Source organism: Priapulus caudatus, unplaced genomic scaffold (assembly GCF_000485595.1).
Source record: "Priapulus caudatus unplaced genomic scaffold, Priapulus_caudatus-5.0.1 Scaffold295, whole genome shotgun sequence".
Lineage (NCBI taxonomy): Eukaryota > Metazoa > Priapulida > Priapulimorpha > Priapulimorphida > Priapulidae > Priapulus > Priapulus caudatus.
In genome coordinates this window covers 72008-91130 of record NW_014577356.1, presented here as the reverse complement: position 1 = coordinate 91130, position 19123 = coordinate 72008, and the positions used below count along the sequence as shown (strand labels likewise).

General features: G+C 43.6%; 2 protein-coding genes across 4 annotated transcripts in view; one reads left to right on the top strand and one right to left on the bottom strand.

Moving 5' to 3' along the window:
• Nucleotides 1-1668: 1668 nt before the first annotated feature.
• LOC106808675 (ATP-dependent RNA helicase cgh-1-like) lies at nucleotides 1669-15364 on the bottom strand. Its single transcript, XM_014811500.1, has 12 exons — nucleotides 15302-15364; nucleotides 9440-9720; nucleotides 9047-9164; nucleotides 8648-8882; nucleotides 7596-7739; nucleotides 6961-7055; nucleotides 6468-6590; nucleotides 5955-6083; nucleotides 5478-5658; nucleotides 4349-4527; nucleotides 3866-3983; nucleotides 1669-3616 (listed from the first exon to the last, which is right to left on the bottom strand). Exons 2-11 carry the CDS (start codon nucleotides 9571-9573, stop codon nucleotides 3873-3875), a joined length of 1449 nt encoding a protein of 482 aa, XP_014666986.1. The 5' UTR covers nucleotides 9574-9720; nucleotides 15302-15364; the 3' UTR covers nucleotides 1669-3616; nucleotides 3866-3872.
• The window catches only part of LOC106808674 (pyruvate dehydrogenase phosphatase regulatory subunit, mitochondrial-like), a 26623-nt gene continuing 19689 nt past the window's right edge, over nucleotides 12190-19123 (top strand). For all 3 annotated transcript variants that reach the window (XM_014811499.1, XM_014811497.1, XM_014811498.1), the window contains exons 1-2: nucleotides 12190-12310; nucleotides 12559-12711. In XM_014811499.1, the coding sequence (XP_014666985.1) occupies nucleotides 12258-12310; nucleotides 12559-12711 (206 nt within the window). In that variant the 5' untranslated portion in view covers nucleotides 12190-12257. The remainder of the gene's footprint in view (nucleotides 12311-12558; nucleotides 12712-19123) is intronic.

The window sequence follows — 19123 nt, the reverse complement described above, 5'->3', positions numbered from 1 at the left end:
CGCAGTATTATATTCGGGTCATCGCATCGGATGCATAGTCAGCCCAGCCTGTGATCAACGCATTACCAACATGGCTTTTACTGGCGCATCTTTCGCCCGAAGAAACTTTACTCTTCAACATCGTATAACAATACTGACAGACGCATTCCTTCTGGGTTGTTACAAACGGCACCCATAATGCAGGCAGTCTCTTTCGGTCCACGGTTTTATCCAGATAACTATAGTAACAAGGCCGTCAACAACTACGTGTAGGATTCCGAACTGTCGGTCAGCAAGTGAGTGTCCAGAATCCAATATTTAACAACGGCAGTGTACGCTGGCTGCACTAAGCTTTGGTGGACCAACCAAACACCTTGCGATTCCTCCCGAACACGTTCACGCGAAGATTGACCGTATCAACATTACACAGTTCTGGCATACATGTCATTTCTACTCACGCGATAGATTTGCCCACTGTTCTTCTCGTAGCCTACCGCTAGAGACTTGCGTGCTATCGCGCATGAGATCCATCGGAGTGGGGTGACATCTAGACTGCCTGTCTAGGCTTACTCCTGCTAACACCCTACAGTGGTAAGACCCGCGCCTCACGCGCACCACCCCCACCGTCTACCTTCCTCTGCATATTCCACTCTCCCAGCCCGACGGAGAGATGGAAAGAAGGAACGATAAACGCTTCAACAACACGACGAAGAAGCACCACACAGCTTCCCCGACGAGTTCTCATCAGATCCGAGAGCCGTGGGAAACGCCTCGGCCGTGCCGAAGACACAAAGGAAGCCCTTCGTTCGCTTCACCAACGCAGCGCAGGTGGCGTCCGTTAACGACGAGCGAACCCACGTGCATCGCGGAGGATGGCGGGAACTGCGTTAATCGACTCTTCCCTCGCAGCCTCCGACAACGGTCAGCGTTAATTAACCACGGCTTCTCCTTCAGTAGTGACGAGGCAATAGTGACGATGATAATTATTTACAACGGCGACGAAGGTTCGGCTAGAGGTGCTGGACGACTGATCGCTGCGATTACTGCGCGCGGCTACCAAGCAGAGCAAAAAGCTCGCAACAAAAACTAAAACACGTGCTCCTTCATTGTTCTTCCCACTGGATGCAACTCGTATAATCCTACAGCTTCTGCGTCATGTGTAATTAATAGTGCACGAAACAAAATCTCCTCACATGCAATATAACCAGGACTACCTTTTCATCTGAGAGTTGGTCCTGCTGCTTTCGGACGGATCTGTTTCACTCGCGATGGCAGCTTCAACGGTTACCGCTGGGGTTGCGCAGACCGTATGGACACCTCAAGCCGAACCCCCGCCGTATGAATGGATGACGCATTGACGATGATATCAAAAATAGATTACAAAACTGCCCTGCGCATCGTTACCGACCAGCCAGCCAGGTGCGCGGGGTTAGGTGACGTGACGTTTCACGAAAACTGCGCGGGGACATACCTCTACGTAGCTCCGACCGTGAACGATAGCCGTATGTCGTGAAACCTCGCGTTAAAACACGATAAACAAGAGCGCATCGCGAACGCTTGCGGAACGACGCCTGCTCGCTTACTAGACGTTACAGCAATGCGCACGATAGCAGAAAACGAGGCAACAACACACTCTAGAAATGTTGCGACACGGCCAGAGCTATCACATAATCAGAGATATTTCGTTCATTTCATTATTTTTGCATGCACAAGCAATACCAAGTGCAGAGTGAACAACTCCAACACCGCGTGCACAGGACGACGAACCCTAGACTTGAAATCGCATAAAGCGAAAACTCTGCCACACTACTATCGTTCTCACTACTGCCCGAGTCTTATATGACAAGGTTTCTGCATGGAAGGCTTCACACCCCGCTCCCGCTACACGCAGTAACAACATTACCCACTGAGCGGAGTCTAACGGGGGATGTAGACGGCGCGTGGGTGGATGGCTGGTCGGTTACACGTTCGCTGCAGAGAAGCGAATGCCGGCTAGCGCGCGACCGCGCGGGAGGCTTCACCGCCGCCCCCGCGGATCGACTCAAAAATATTTACAGCATGGCCAAAGGCCACGAGATACAGATGCGTGGCAGGGAGACGAGCGTCGGTGCGAGAAAGCCGTCCAGACGCACGTGCGTTCCACCACCACGCACGTATGCCAGAGGCTTCGTCGCACGCACACACGCTCACTGCTCGCGCAAACACTTGTTCTTTGCCTCGCAGCACACCTTTTTTATAAACAGAGAGCACATACGTGGGGCTCTTGCTGTCCGAATCAGGCTCTCTCTCTCTCTCTCTCTCTCTCTCTCTCTCTCTCTCGCTGCACGTGGCCTTCCCCTGGCAATGCGGTTTTCCCATCACTGCGTCGCAAGCGGAATCTAGACAACACCCGCTAAGTATGTTGTCTATTCTCTCTCCGCTACTGCAAATGTAGAATACTGTAGCCGGCCTTCCAGACGAGGGATCGCGTGGATCAGTACGGAAATGCTACTCGCTACATAATAGGAGGCAGTGCCACGGGTAGAGCCGCGTGCAGTATCGAGCCTGATTCGGAGAGTTAACACCCACACAACGGATGGGTCAGCACTCACAAAAGAAGGTCATACGTATCCATATCTGTAGAAAACGGGCTTGCTGGACTGTGTCGCGCACACACACGCAGCACCGGGACACACAGCTCACACGCTTCGGTTCGAAATAGAATCACCAGTTTTGTTTGGCGTACAGCGAGGCGCTTTAGCCTACCGCAACACACGTCGGACGACAGTAGGAGATGACGTGTGACGATCACCATCAATGCCAAGCACACGGCCGCAGCGCAAGAACTGCATTGCGGTGGTCCGTCGTTGCAGGCGAGACGGTGGAAAACTCTAGCGACCCTCAGCAACCGAGAACATCAACTACATTTCCGGGTGCCCGCAATGACCCTTCTTTCGTTTGTTCTTTTATAGAAAATAAATAAACCGACAGCTCATATACAATCACTATAGATACAATAAATAGCCCGAGGCAGTCTTGCTCAGCGTAATCTTATCTCATCTTTGACGTTCTTCCTCGATTCACTGGATTCGCATTATTCTCGCAACTCTGGCATGTGTAAGAAAAACCGGCAAACTGTATTGGTCCCCTTATGGCCCCGTCACATCGACGCTTGCAGAGCTCCTAACAGTCTGTGCAGCGACATTCGCTCGTGTCACAGGGCCTACATGTAATGACTTGCCTGGCCGAAACCTCAGACACACGCTATAAAATCACGCGCACCAAGAGTTACAGCGTTCGCAATCGTCACTCGAGAGTTACTTACAAAATGTGTTCATTGACGATTACTTATCCCTCTCCTGATATCATTTAATGATTTAGTGCAGGGAGTTATGGAGTTTACATGCCTAAACGTAGCAGCGGACTTTGCTTCCCTTCGCTCAGTTAAAGCACCGCCTTTTCCATGTTTTACATCGATAGGCAAGCGACGTTATATTGCTGTTCACGTTTGAAAGGTTGCCTAGATAGTCCTGTGCTAGGATAGACTGGGTAAGACTGTCTCCGCTCTATACAGCTGTACATACAATGCCTCCAGATTCAACAATCGCTATAATCTCCGCTACTTCTTCATTCTGCATTCTCGACATGTTTCATGGACCTGTAAAAACGACAAAGAAACAATATTATCGTAAAAACCTCTTCCCATAAGTGATAACCACTGTTGTGTGATACCGTTTCTAATAAATGTGTGAGTAGTCAATAGACAACCCTTAAAAAACCCATCAAGATGAAACAAATTTTCGAACAACTGCATCAGTATCTTCGCAGAGCCTCATTACGTGGTCGAAAAATTTCCCTTCCAATCATTCCACATTTAAACAACTAGACGGATGGCACGTGACATTACGTTTGGCTTATATTCCTCCGTCGTTATCGTCGTCGGAATCCGGCTCCTGATGGAACTCCGCCACGTAAAGGGCCTTGTCGATTGTCCTCGGAATCGGACTAATCTGAGTTCCAAGCTCCTGGAGTAGAGACACAGCAGAGATGGTGATGATGATGGTGAGAGATATCGCAGACAATGACGACGAAATAGCTGAACGTGATTAGACGGGTTGTTAACGGTCGTCATCGTAAAAACGTTGGGAAATTCACGCGATACAATCGCTAATGAAACCAGATTCAACTTTGTTAGATGTGAGGGAAAACTCCATAGTCACCACCAAGCAGCGCAGTCATTTTAATATGCACGCACGCACACACACACACACACACACACACACACACACACACACACACACGACACACACACGCACACACACACACACACACACGCACACACACACACACACACACACACACACACACACACACACGCACACACACGCACCTGCTCAATCTTGTGGAGTGAGAAGCGGTCGTCGTACGTGATGAGATTGATCGCGACACCAAGATGGCCGTATCTCCCCGATCGGCCAATCCGATGAAGGTAGGTCTCCGCCATTTTTGGGAAGTCGAAGTTGATCACAACGTTTACAGCCTGTATGTCTATACCTCGAGTGAATAAGTCTGCACACAAAAAAGAAAAAAAAGACACCTCTTCGTCAGTGACGTCACCCTCAAGTTGCATCGTCATGCGGCCATGACGACGCAATGGGTTTATGCAGCACCAGCGACACTTTACACGAATCATTGAAACTTCTTTTCTTACGATATCTGACGAAATGTACTCACTATGAAGAATTCGAAGATGGACACCAATTTCTGTGCTTCATATTAAAATTCTTACGTGACACCAGCAACACTTCACACGCAAATCATTAAAACTTCCGATGCTTTTTTACGCAATGGGTCATACCACGCCAGCACCTCATGTTATCAGGCATGAGAACAGGTTGAGATGTTTTTGGTGGAAAATTTTTTATTGCATTTTCTATTTCTATTTCTTTTCCTATTTCTATTTCTATTTCTATTTCTATTTCTATTTCTATTTATTGTAATTTTCTATGAACCATTGTCACCGAGTTTCGGTACGCATGAGAATAGGGTTGAAACCCTTTACATTACATAGATACCCCGCGATATTTATCTGGAGTTCTGTCACTTCTGTGTGAAATTTGACATACTTTTCCTGACTTTTTATGAAGTTAAAATTAAAAATGGCATCCATTTTGACAAGGAAAAAAGTACACCTAAAAACTTTTTTTTAGTTTTTTTGCATCGATCTCAAGAATGACCAAAATGAAAACCAAAACCCAGAAATCCGCACAAAATTCTCATGCCTGTGTTATACAAGGGCACATCGACATAAAGCACAATTTATTTAACTACACCACCGACGCCATAAACAAACGTTGCCAGGCTGTCATGTCTCCACTACCCACCGACACAACTTTGAACGCAAAAACCTTGGCAACGAATCTCAGTAAACATGGACTTCCAAGTAAATAAACTCCCACGCAACACTTCCCGGATCAATCTACAAAGAACGCACGATCATCGCCGGCGGGGATACGTACCGGTGCAGACGAGGTTTCTGCACATTCCCGCACGGAAGTCGTGGAACACCTTATTACGATGGCCCTGCGCCATCTTAGCGTGGATGTAGTAGCAGGAGTAGCCTAGCTCCGTTATCTTCTTCGCCAGAAGCTCAACACGCTGCGAGGAGTTGCAGAAGATGATCGACTGGTTGATCTGGAGCTGCAGAAGAAAATTATACGATTGGTCGATCTAAAGCCGTAGAAAACATTATACGATTGGCCGATCTGGAGCTGCATAAGAAAATTATAATTGGTTGATCTCGAGCTGCAGAAGAAAAATCATATGCGATGACGATTGTGGCGGCACAAGGTATGAACTAGGTACTTGTTCAACCTGTAAATTTAATTACACCTTTGAATCACCTTCGAAAAAAGCTTCGGAACAGATCTAACAATTTTTCATCGAATGACACATTTTACACATGCTAGAAACTACTTCAGAATAAAGAAACATACCTTAGAAAAGAGTGTGTTGAGACAGTGCACCTTTTGTCTCTCCTGTACGAACGCATAATACTGAGTAACACCCTTCAGGGTCAACTCATCCATTAAGTTCACCTCATAGGGGTCGCTCAAGTTTTTTTTCTACAACAGAAACAACAGTTGCATGTAGTGATCAACAATAATTGAAAAATCAAATGCATGATAAATTACTGTTAAATGTCTATAGCATAATTATGGAATACTCTCTTGCATATATACTTGTCATTATATCCCACTCAACCTGATTGTGCAGGTACTTGAATACATGATAGTATGTCAGCAGCTACAGATTTTAATACCAAAACCTACAACCATCCATGTCAGCGAAAAATTTGCAATTATGTTCCCACGTAACCTAACCTGGACACACACACATATAACTACTAATTAACTATTCAACACTGGAGACAATTGTAGGTGCTCATTTAAATGATGCATTTACATAAAGACGGGTCAGGTAACTGGCACATGGTCTCACAAACATACCATGAAGTGTTCCACTGATAGAGGGAAGGTGGCTGAATACAGGAGAATCTGCCTGTCGCTAGGCAGGTGAGCAATAATCTGGTCAAGCATGTTCTTGAAGTCTTGCGACAAGAGCTTGTCCGCCTACAAACGACAATGAACGACAATGAACAACAATGAACGACAATGAACGACAATGAACGACAATGAACAACAATGAACGACAATGAATGCCCACCTCTCTTATATCCGAATGGTCTAAACTAGCACTTCTGAATGCCTTCAAGGCTGCAGACGGAAAACATTCATTCAACTTGCGACTTGAAACGAGGCTTCTTACGATAACAACGCGCTCTAGTATGACACGTAATTCAATCCAGGTTTCAAGAGAGTAATAATTATTTGGTACATTCATCCAGCTGCGATACTGACTTTATTAGAGAATTCGAGAACAAAACTCATGATCGAAAAAAAACACGATGGTTTACATGAATTTCCTAGACAGGAAAGATACCTCATCGAGAACCAAAATGTTGCACTTGTGCATCTTTGCCACACCCTTGTTCATCAGATCCAATATACGACCAGGCGTTGCAATAACAGCATGAACTGCAGTCATAAGAAAAAGTGATAAACTTGTTAGATTATGAATATGTAGGAAAAATAGCTTCATCATGTCTCTGTGTGCAACCCTGATGAAAAAAGAATGTGAATCAAAAGGATAAATATAACCACAGTAACTTGGAATTGAAGAAAATTCCACCACTTACTGTATGAATATCGAAAGACATGGTAACACACCTAGATTAAAACTTATGGCACAGACAAACAATAGTGAAGGTGATACACGGTCTTATCATAATTTTCCCATCGTACTACCAACAGCACAATGCAGAGCTGCAGAATGTCAGAGTCTGTTTTTACCAATAGATTACAGAGTTGTTCCACAAATATACAGAAATACATCTACCACCCCCACCACTTTTATCGATGTACAATATACCAATAACTAATAGAAATTGTTGCAACCTTTGGCAAACATGTACCGATTTCCTCGAGTTATCAACAATGCCTTGCAAAATCTAATCACTACTTCTTGAACTCAGGACTTTGCCTGAGTTCCTAGCAGCATCCCAAAAGTATAAATACCTTTTTCGTACAACCTCATTATGTCATCCTTCAGATTTGTGCCACCGGTCGTCACCATGACTTTTATCCCTAGATGCTTCGACAGCTCAATGCAGATCTGACTAGTTTGCAGTGCCAGCTCTCTCGTTGGAACAACAACCATGGCTGCAATCACAGACAATATAGACATCAAAACCTTGTAAAAAATGAAAATCTATACCTATGACGTTCATATCCTCTACAATATTGATAAAGCTTTTCTGTAAACGCAAGTGAGCCTGCATGATCCCCATGCCCCACAATTCGCGACACTCGTTTCCTAGTGGCTCCACACTAAACGCCTGCTCGACTCACAAGTGCCGTGGACACAATAAAGAATGGAAAGCGAAAAGTTGACGGGACTTCATGTAAACACTTTTAAAGCAGTGGCTACGCGTCTGGTCATCCATGTTACAAAGCTCACCACAGATTCCCAAATCTACGTCACGATTACAGGCCACGCCCTCTTTCAAATTGTTGATTTTACTGGATTTACTATTGCTTCAACAGTTACAAAAACATATATTTCTGATAAAACACCTAAAGGTAAGTAATATTATGGTAAAAAATAGTTTTTTACTGAAAAAATATAGTTAGGTTCACATAAGAAATATATGACCGGACGCGTAGCCTGGGAGCTGGGCGTCCGGTAACCAAACGCGTAGACACGGCCTACTTTTAACTAGTTGCAACCGGGATAACAGATGCGGTGACGGCCGACAGCCCCTGCTGTGTCGATCGACGATCGCCAGCGCACATCAAATCATTACTAGAGTGGCAAGTTATAGAAACGTGTGAAAGGTCACCAGGGAAGAGCGAGCGAAGGTAAAATGTTTTCTGCAATCGTCTGCACCCAAAAACTTCAAATGCCACAAGTTGAGCAGTGGAGTTTCAAGTTGAGTGACTGTTTTGTGAATTCACAATATTAGAGTTTTACTGTATATTTTAAAACAGCCTGATGATCGTTATGCAGCCTCCCAGCACTTACCTCTGCCATCCTATCAATTTTAAACAGAAAAACAAAGAATACACACCTTGTATGTAATCTTTCTTTGGGTCACAGTGCTCTAGTATTGGAATGGCATAAGCACCAGTTTTGCCAGTCCCGTTTTTCGCTCTCGCTAGGATGTCTCGTCCCGCGAGAGCGATCGGAATGCTGGCTTCCTGTATCGGTGAGGGCTTCTCCCAACCTTTCTCGAAGATTCCTATCAGGAGGCCCCTCTTTAAGCAGTAATCCTCAAACTCGTTACCCTTTGTATCCGTCACATCCTAGAGGAGTTACGAACACATCCACATGCTAAATATCTCGTAAATTTGTGTCAGTTATGCTCGTGAGATAGATGTAATCTTCGCATACAATGTGTAGCACAATAAAAGAACACGCTCATAATGGCAACTCTCAATGAATGTATTGAAACGCTATGAATACTTACGCTGGTCATCTTCCTTCTATCTTTCTCTGGCAGCTTCAACTTTGCCTTCCAGTTCAGGTCATTTGCAACTGCATTGCCCACAGGCTTTGCAACTGCATTGCTAACATGTTTCACATCCCTAAATGGTTATAAAAAAATTTAACACACAGATCATGTTCCTTCCCACTCTTGGCTCGATAATTAATAACTTTATGACCAGATTTATATAGTAGTAATATGAAAGTGTCAATGACACTGCAGCTCACCTTGGGTGTGATAAAAGAAGGAGGGGGGCTATATATAAAGCAAGAGTATATATATATGGGAGAACTCCCATTATATACTCTTGATAATGATATATGCAAAAGTTTTTTAAATACACATTTTTCGACGTATAGCGCCTTTACTACTTACGGTTTTTTGACCTCCTGTTTCGCACTGTTATAGTTAACATTCGAAACGAGAGCATTCCTGTATCCTTTCAATGGGCTTCCTACTGGCAAACTTCCCTGAGATATCTCGGCTGATGGCACGACCGTCGTTGCCATTTTGATGCTCAGGTAATAATACAGCTGTCAGCCTCTTTCTTTTCAAGAACGAACTGGCGACTTTTGGTTAATCACGGATTGAAAAAAAGTTTGATTGCTTAGCAAGCCGTCTTGTACAAATTAGTATTTTGCTTTCTCAAAACGAACCTAAAATGAAAAAAAGTATGCATAATTACTGAATTGCCATGTGATCATATTTTCATAACTTAACACAAAACTGCTGACAACACTCGAAGACTGGACACCTGTAAAAATTATAACGGCCTTGAAAAACTATACCTTGCCATTTCAACATTCTATATTTATTGAACTAGCTGTAATGTGTTAATCACCTGTGGCCAAAACTAGGGTTACAGGCTTTCAGTTTTGAAAAGTACAGGACTACTAATGACGCCCCTAGAACACCATAGGGGGACTTTTCACGCTCCATAATTACACCCTTAAGAGGCATGATGGAGAGCTCCATTAAAAAATCACACCCTTAAGAGGCATGATGGAGAGCTCCACTAAAAATCACACCCTTAAAAGGTCTGCCATTGTTTTAAGATACGACGAAGGGTGTATGAAAGCTGCATTCTCATTGGCTACTGAAACAAGAGTTGTACATTATTCTACTTTGCCTGCGAGTCTAGAATAATTTTATGGTATTGCATTAAGCAGAATTCTTTGCTCTCTAAAACAAGACCAACCGCTTGTCAATACGATACTCCTAGGCTGAGATATTGGCTCCTAAACCTCCCCTCCCACATGCCTCACGCCGCCTCGCATCCCGGTTATTCAGCTACCTCAACGCCCCTAAGCATTTTGGCTATCGGTTTCTGTCACCGCTTGGAGCGCTGATAATTGATGTCACATGCCAAAATTTGATACTCTTACTACACCATATAGTAACTGAGCTGCGTTGTAAAGACTTAATTTAGAAAACATTGCCGGCTCCATCATGACGGGCATTAGCCGTGCTAGGAAAGATAATGGGAGATAAGGGCATAGGCGATGCCCCCGAAAGTCACCTATGATAACCGAAACGCCATTCATTCATAAAGTTATCTCGGAAAAACCGAACTTTCACGAAGCAATGCTTAGGGGCGTTGAGGTAGCTGAATAACCGGGATGCGAGGCGGCGTGAGGCATGTGGGAGGGGAGGTTTAGGAGCCAATATCTTAGCCTAGGAGTATCGTATTGACAAGCGGTTGGTCTTGTTTTAGAAAGCAACGAATTCTGCTTAATGCAATACTATAAAATTATTCTAGACTCGCAGGCAAAGTAGAATAATGTTGTCGTGAAATAGCACTATTTTCCCGTTTTTCCGTTGTACACTCTATGTATTATTAGCTCTTGATGTATATATAGAGATATATATATATATGCCGAAACACACATGTCCAAACATAATACACACACATACACACATATACACACATATATATAGCAAACTGCCTGCGACTCTGCGACTGCGACTACGTACTTTTCTTATGCATGTATATAAAACCTCTGCGACCACACACATTGACATGCAGATGTGTGAGATGCGGAGTAGGGATGTATATAATATATGATATTTATATCCTTATGTTGGCGAGAAAGCCATGTAGGTATGTATATACTTGGGGAATGTGCAAGTGCTTGCGACTCCTGCGACCGATGCATGGATATAAAAGCTGTGCGACCAACCACTTTGAGATGCAAATTTATATATGATATATATATCCTTCTGTTCCCGAGAACGGGATATATCTCAATGGGACCCATGTTCTCTATCCTTGAACCGCTAACCGCTAAGGGCCGGGTAAAAGTGCACAAGTTAGTATTTTATTGCAAAAACTTCACACCTGTGCACTATTTGCTCAGTTGCTGCCATCGGCGATGCACGATCGTCGGTGAGATTGCGAGATAGCACTTGAAGTTTGAACAGCGTGTATGTGGAATTGCTAGATAACAGAGAGCATATTGACATTACGATTTTTGAAGCAAATACAACAAAATGGACCAGGTGCATGTGGTTATGTGCAAATGTTATACTGTTTGTTTTAGCATTTTACACCCTACACAGGTTTTTATTCATACTAGAGTATAACGTATATAAGTATGCATTACCATATACACAAGCATGCTTCTAATGGCAACTTTAGTACCTGCATCCAAGTGAAGCTACACTGACTGAAATAACACACCTGTTATGTTTGACAAATGTTATAGTTATTTGATAGCTGTTCGGTAGGTCACCTGTGGACCTGCACCATGGATTCGAGTGGTCACCCTAGACTTGTATTCTATCTTATTTCGAGTCTAACAGTCCTCTCATCATAACAAGAGTTCTGCATAGTGAGAATTACACTACAGTGCTCATAATTAATGATGTTAGACACCATAGTTTCTAATGGAATATGTGACAGCATCAAATGACAACACAGTCAGAGCTAGTGTGATTAATAGCACTGCACGGCACTTACAAAGCACTAATTATTGTTGCAGCCATTGCACAGCTCAATACAGCATCCCAAATGTGCTGTTGATGTTTTTTTAAAGCGTGTCTCCACTGCATGACATTATATCGCTGATGTGATCGTGTTTGTATCTCCAAGTAATATGCCTGATAACGACGGATGTGTTTGTTTACAAGGTACCGGCGATGTTATCGGTGAGCCCCTGCTAGTGAGCAGGCATTCCCTACTGCAGTTCACATCATGAGGTTTAGTTGTTCTCTCGGTAACACGGGTCAGCTTTGTGCTAAGTATGGGTAAGTTTCTAATTATAGTAAAAGTAAAATCTGCTTTTTAATTGACTACGTCACGAATCTCTTGAAAATTATAGTTGTAAAGTTATTTTTGTAATTTTTTTTTGCATCAAAACTCAGTACTAACGTTACTAAATATATCCTCAAACTCTCCCCTGAGTTTTCACGGCATTTCTAGTGTAATGATATGTTTTACGTGCCTATAACAGTTAAGGTACATCACGCGTCTATGTCATGTCCATTATTTCTAGGAAACAAGTGGTTCGTCATAACAGCACAGATGGTGGGAGTCTGCCACAGCAGGCCCGTGTGGTTGTGTGCGGTGGTGGCGTGATTGGCACTTCTGTTCTGTATCATCTCACGGAGCGAGGATGGAATGATGTTGTGCTATTGGAACAAGGAAGGTGGGTTAGGCCACAGGCACTTGAAGCGTTTCAACTGTAAACACACGCCGCCGCCATTGCGCGCACACTGACACATAAATATATAGACACATGACACATACAATAATATAGACATACAGATATGTGTATATAGATATACACATGACACATAAATATATAGACATTAGATTTCATGGTCCTTTCAATAAAGTGATAAAAATGGTAGGTCAGCGTTGAAACAAAAAAGTTTTGCACTCGGTCCGTTAGACCATGTCCTCAGAAAATGTCTGATATCTGACCTTTCCCCCACTGCCCTTTGACCCGTGACCTCCAATTTCGCACTGGTGATGGGTTTCCTCCCCATCACACTATACACCGTATATTAAGAGCGTAGGTCAAGCCGTTGAGATTTGTGCCGCAATTCTGTATTTCCTCCTATACCTTAAGTTAAGGGGGAAATATTCCCCCTCCATTGACACATCTCGACCTTTGACCCTTGACCCCCCAAATTCGACATACCGAGTCCTTTTCGCGATCCCCCCCCCAACATCCCGAATATCAAGACTGTACGTCGAGCGGTTAAGATTTGTGCCCCAACTGTTGACAGACGGCCGGACGCACGCACGGACAATCATGCGATTCTACAAGCTGCATCTGACTATGTCAGATGAGCTAATAACGAACGACCTTAGCATTGTTACGCAATAACTTCTTATCTAATCTATGAGCAAACTGAAATTAAACTTGAAAGACAAATGAAAGTGTTCACCATCACATCGTGACATCAGATGCGATTCAACACTAGCTCTAGTACTATAGCCCGCGTACAGTTGCCGCAGGGCTATAAAACATTCTATTACGAATGCTCGAGACCAACTTATCCAATGCCAGTGAGTAGGAACTATGTATTTCCGCACGTGGAGGGGTGGGCGGGTTGTGTTGGCGCGATTAATGATGCTTCCAACCATTTTTATAACGCGCGGGCAAACTCGCGCCAACACAACTTGCCCACTCACAGGCACTTGGAGCGTTTCAATAAAATATAATGCTAAATAAATATGAAATCTATTTACTACCAAAGTCTTAATGTTTCTCTACTCTCTTTCAACTATTATTGCCGACAATTTCCTGTAAATGCCGTCCAAATGCTCATCTGCAACACACTGGTTGCCGCACGCTAGCTGCTGCACACGAACACATAAATATATATAGCAGGTAGGAAAGCGTGCTGCCAAAATTCGCTCAACGCTAGCTTGATTTCACACGAATACAACACAAATATTCAACCATTCTACTCCATCTTTGTTTCTATTTGAAGAACAGTGTTCACTTGTTATAAAAACATACTGTCTGTGTTCGTAACCAAGCTGTGTCACGCGAAATCACACAAAGCCTGACGAAATTCTTGTGTTCGCTCCCGTTGCGCAGTTTATGTAAATGGCTGCAAGTACAGGGCTATAGGCGGGGCACTTCATTTTGGGAAACTACCACGCTGCTTTCCAACTCCCGTACGAGCCTCGTCAAAGCCGCCAGTGGAGCGTTGCAATAATGCGGCGCAAAAATGAGGTCACGAAGAGCGCCGGTGGGCGTTTCCTGATTCTGACAGCCATTTACATAAACTGCGCAACGGGAGCGAACGCGAGAATTTATACTAATGAAGCTAGACTGTAGACATGATGATTTGTTGCGTATATTTTACTTTATTATTTTATCCTTATACCTAGTTTTTTTGCAACTTGTTAGTGTTATTTATAAAAGCAGCAGCAGGAGTTTTTGCCGTTTGTTCACGTGATGATGTGTACCACTGTGGCGAGTGCTGGGTGAACTTTGACCTAACGTCGGTCACTGTCGCTGCAGCTGAGAGGGTCTATGTCCCCCGGGGTACTGCCGGAACGTAACCTGGGTACGGTCCGGTATACCCTGGTACTATCTAATATGCCGGACCGTACCTCGCCTACTCCATTAACGAGTCTAGGGAGTTGCCTACGCCTACTCCCTAACCCGAACCCTAACCACATCAAATAGTGACCAGGGTACGTTCCGGTATACAAGACCGTACCCAGGGTACGTTCCGGCAGTACCCTGGGGGACATAGACCCTATGAGCGTCGCTGCAGTGTGTTTACGCATCTATGGTTTGTGCCAGTCGCCGCGACTTTTGTCGTTTGTCGTTACGGTCGGTCGCTGTCGCTGCAGTGTGTCTTGACCTTTACTGTAGGCCTACAATTTTTAAGTCATGTCACTTCTCAGTCTTCTGTAAGAAATGCAGTGTAGATAAAATGTGGGGGTCGCACTGTTTATTAGATAGGTTGTGTGCCTGGTGTAACCTACTAACTCGCATGACTACTAAAGTCTCCCATGAGAACGTTTTGATAATAATGAAACCAGAAAATTCCGAAAAATAGCCGGTCGCCGTAAATTCCGTTAACGAAATGTTGAAAAAATCGTCGTTTCGTTTTGCATGAAATTTTAACAGTAAATACAAAGTAATTTAACGCTATCGATCTTTAAACGATAGAAAACGTTTCGACTAATACGTTCAAGTACCAAATTCTGCTAGAAAACTCATTGTCGTTAGGGATTACATCGATATGTTTATGGATTATACTTACAAACACAACCATTTACCATGGCCGTTTGAGTCTGAATCATCATGACCCGGAAGTGACCTCAGCCATAGCACATTAAATAAAGTACCAGGCGTTACCAGTTGATAAATTCAACTATATCATAGCAGAGCTCTGATCATAGATATATACAATACATATACGTGTTGTATATATCTATGATAGCAGTAATGGTTAATAAAGTCATAAAGGTGATGCTAGGATTATTAATTACCGTACTGGTGGTTGCTATTATGGTACAAAAATAATGGTGCTCTAAAACCATTAATATCTATACAAAAGAAAATCATTAGGCTAAATTTGCACCTAGAAGCTATGGAAGGACCAAAGTAAGCCCACTATATCACAGATTCACAGATTCACAGATTCTCTTCTGACTCTAGCAGGGGTGTATCCAGGATTTTTTCTGGGTGGGTCGTGATCATAATTTTTGGGACCTTTTCACAATGAAATAACAGCAAGATGTGATTAAAATGTCAATACAATTTAATTGAAACAAAAAAATACACAAAACCAATCATTTCAGTGTCTCTTCTAGTCAGAGTCTTTTAGGACATGCCCGAAATGCATTCGTCTAGGTTGCTTTTGGCAGAATGCACGTACCACTTCCTCTACATCAACCTTCTTCTCGTAGTGTAGAGGTCAACTAGGTTGTTGCTCGTAGCTGTTCTACCTTAAAGACCTTGCCAATACGTCACGCAATTGGCAAGGTCTTTAGACTCATTGCTGGTACCTGATCAATTATGCTTTTTCATTTATGTTTTTTCATTATGTTTATTCATTTCTTTTGAAAAAATGTGGACCTTTTGAAATTTTTGGGGGGTCGTACGACCCTCACGACCCCCCCTGCATACACCCCTGTCTAGGTCTCCTCAGAGATCCTCTACTGTCAGCACTCGACAATTTTCCATGTCACGGTGGCAAGGGTTGGTGGCTTGGATAGATTCTCTATACTCGTAGCTGTTCTCTATACTCGGGGCTGGTTTAATTCTCCAATGTTTGTCTAATCTGGCCTCAAAGGACCTGACTGATTTTGCTGTTACTACTAATGCTGGAAGCTTGTTCCACAAATCCACTGATCTATGTACAAATGCGTATTTCCTGATGTTCAATCTCGTTCTGATTTTGTAGATTTTGTATGCATGTCCCCGTGTTACCGATTCACCTGCTGTCAAGAGGTGAAGTCAGACACTGACTTCAGGATCATATTTACCAGTCGGTATTTTATACATATCTCAATCATGTTACCCCTCACTCGCGCTCAAAGGGTCGTTGTCGTATCAGGTACTATACAGATATCAGGGACGGATCCAAGATTTTTGAAAAGGGGGTGTCCAAGAAGAAATAAAGGGCACCTCTTCCTGCTTACTTTTTCTGGTGTTTTAAAAAGCCGCCGAAGGCCACTTAGGGGGGTTTGGGGAACTTCCCCCAAGATTTAAAAAAAATTGGTGCATTCTGAGAGCATATGAGCAGTAATTTTAATGTCTAGAATGCAAAAATTTATCAGATCCGGTTCCCCGGACGCCTGCGGACCCCTCTTTGGCCATTTCTAAGTTTTTATAACGAATTTACATATATATATATATACAAGTAAATTTTTATCAGATAAACTAGCGCTAAAATTTTTTTTTTTATGGAGACAATATAAGAGAAGTGTGTGTGTGTGCGTGTGTGCGTGCGTGCGTGCGTGTGTGTGTTTTTTTTCCTTTTTTGTGGTAAAAAGGGGGGTCCGGACCCCCTCGACCCCCCTCTGGATCCGCCCCTGGATCCGCCCCTGGATATGTACCCGAGGTACATATATGTATACACAAAGTGTATACATATTGTGTGTTGTATTGAGCTGTTCCCGTTCAACATGCGTCGCGCTAGTAATCGTAGCACTAGTGGTGCCAGGTAGACTGGTCCGCGCTCGACAGTTCTACTCGCGTTACGCGAGTGGAACTGGCGAGCGCGCCCCAGTCCAGGTGCCAAGCGGATAAACCGCAAGTTAGCGTAGACTGGTACCCGGTCCTACCTATCGGTCCCATCGAGTAATCGAGGTGGGAGCGAGTACCAGTCTAAAGTTAGCGATGCAGATTACTACTACGCATGCAGATGCAGATATCTGTGTAAGTGTGTTCCATGCCTGTTCTAATGTCATCACCATTGGAAAGTGTTGTGATGTAAGGAATGGACGATTAAGTTGCTTTATATACCTTATCACACCACACAGAAAGTAGTGGTGCAGTGTTTGGTTAGTACTATGTGTGGATAGTTGTCTGATTGTTTCGTGACCCGATTGACGATTCTATCCTTGATTTGAATCCATACCGTACGGCTGCACACGTAGTCCGAGATTCCTCTGACCAATGCCCACACCGACGATTTTGGTGGATTTGGCGTGGGAGGTGTGGCGTGGGAGGATTTGGCGTGGGAGGTTTAACCCACGCCAAATCCACCAAAATCGTCGGTGTGGGCATTGGTCAGAGGAATCTCGGACTACTGCACACGGTGAGGTTCATGCTGAGCACGGATCTCACGAGCGGGTGCCACTGTACTCTGTACTGTAGTTTACTGTCTGTAGGTCATGTGACTGATCAAACTGGCGCGGCGGAACCAATTAAAATGCACCACCACTGAGTGAGAACCAATCAAAATGTGCCGCCACTGAGGCTCAAGGGGTCGTTATCGTATCGGTTACTACAGATATTAGTCCGCAAGTGCAGACGTTATAAATTCGCTTTGCTAATCTGAGGGTGCGGGTTTATTAGACCCCATTATAGACCCCATTACTGGGGTCTGCGTCGGCTCGGACTATACAGATATGTACCCGAGGTACACATATATATGTATATACACAAAGTGTACCAGATTTGTACTACAGAAGTGTACCCTAACCCTAATCCTAACCCTAAACATACCTCATATAAAAATATAAACATAATACTAAACAACCTAAAACTACCTCGGGTACATATCTGTAGTACCTGATACGACAATGACCCCATCTGCGCCACTGAGTGAGTGCTAGCAGGAGTCTCACGTACCCCGCACACGCTGAGGTTTCAGCCTTGCGAGACCAAAATTATCAAACACGACAGATAATTTCCTCACCGCCGCGCGAGACCGAAAACTCACATAAATCGACCCCGCACACGGTGAGATTCATGCTGAGCACGGAGCTCCGCACGAATTTCACCGTGTGCGGGGGACTTAAGCACTTAAACTGAAAGTTAAAGCAGCATTTACTGTAAAAGTGGCAGGGCAAAATAATGCTAGCTAAATGGGCCCAAGGATAGAGAACATAAGTCCCAATAAAAGCCGATTTTTTCTGCTGATAGATGGCGCCACTATGCTATATACACTGCTTATATAGCGACTTGGATATATACAAAGATATATAATATATATATATATATATGTATATAAGATATATAACCTATATAATGTATAGACGAGTGTAATTAAGCACCTCTCCGCTGGTATTTAGATGTCTGCATCAGCTGCTCTAGCACAGCTATTGTAATCGGCAACATCATCGCCGTCGTCGCCGTGTTGCTGATCCACATCGACAGGAAGAACGTTACTCCCATGAATCCCATCAGAAGCCTAATGGATATTTGTATATATATATATATATATATATATTAGTTTTGTAATTAGTTAAATTAATTTTACTTACGTATGTTACTGTAATATATTACGGTAAACATAACAGTCACAAGAGATCATCGTAAGCAGTATAAGCGCTGGGCTCAAATAATATTATCAGTAGCTATATCAGATATGCGTTACATAATGAATGCAGTTGGATAAGCTTTGGCTTTG

Coding starts and splice junctions, on each gene's coding strand:
- LOC106808675 (XM_014811500.1), bottom strand. CDS start 9,573: ATGGCAACGACGGTCGTGCCATCAGCCGAGATATCTCAGGGAAGTTTG. Junction 9,165..9,439: donor AAACAGGAGGTCAAAAAACC/GTAAGTAGTAAA, acceptor ATAACCATTTAG/GGATGTGAAACATGTTAGCA. Junction 3,984..4,348: donor CACTCCACAAGATTGAGCAG/GTGCGTGTGTGT, acceptor TCTCTACTCCAG/GAGCTTGGAACTCAGATTAG.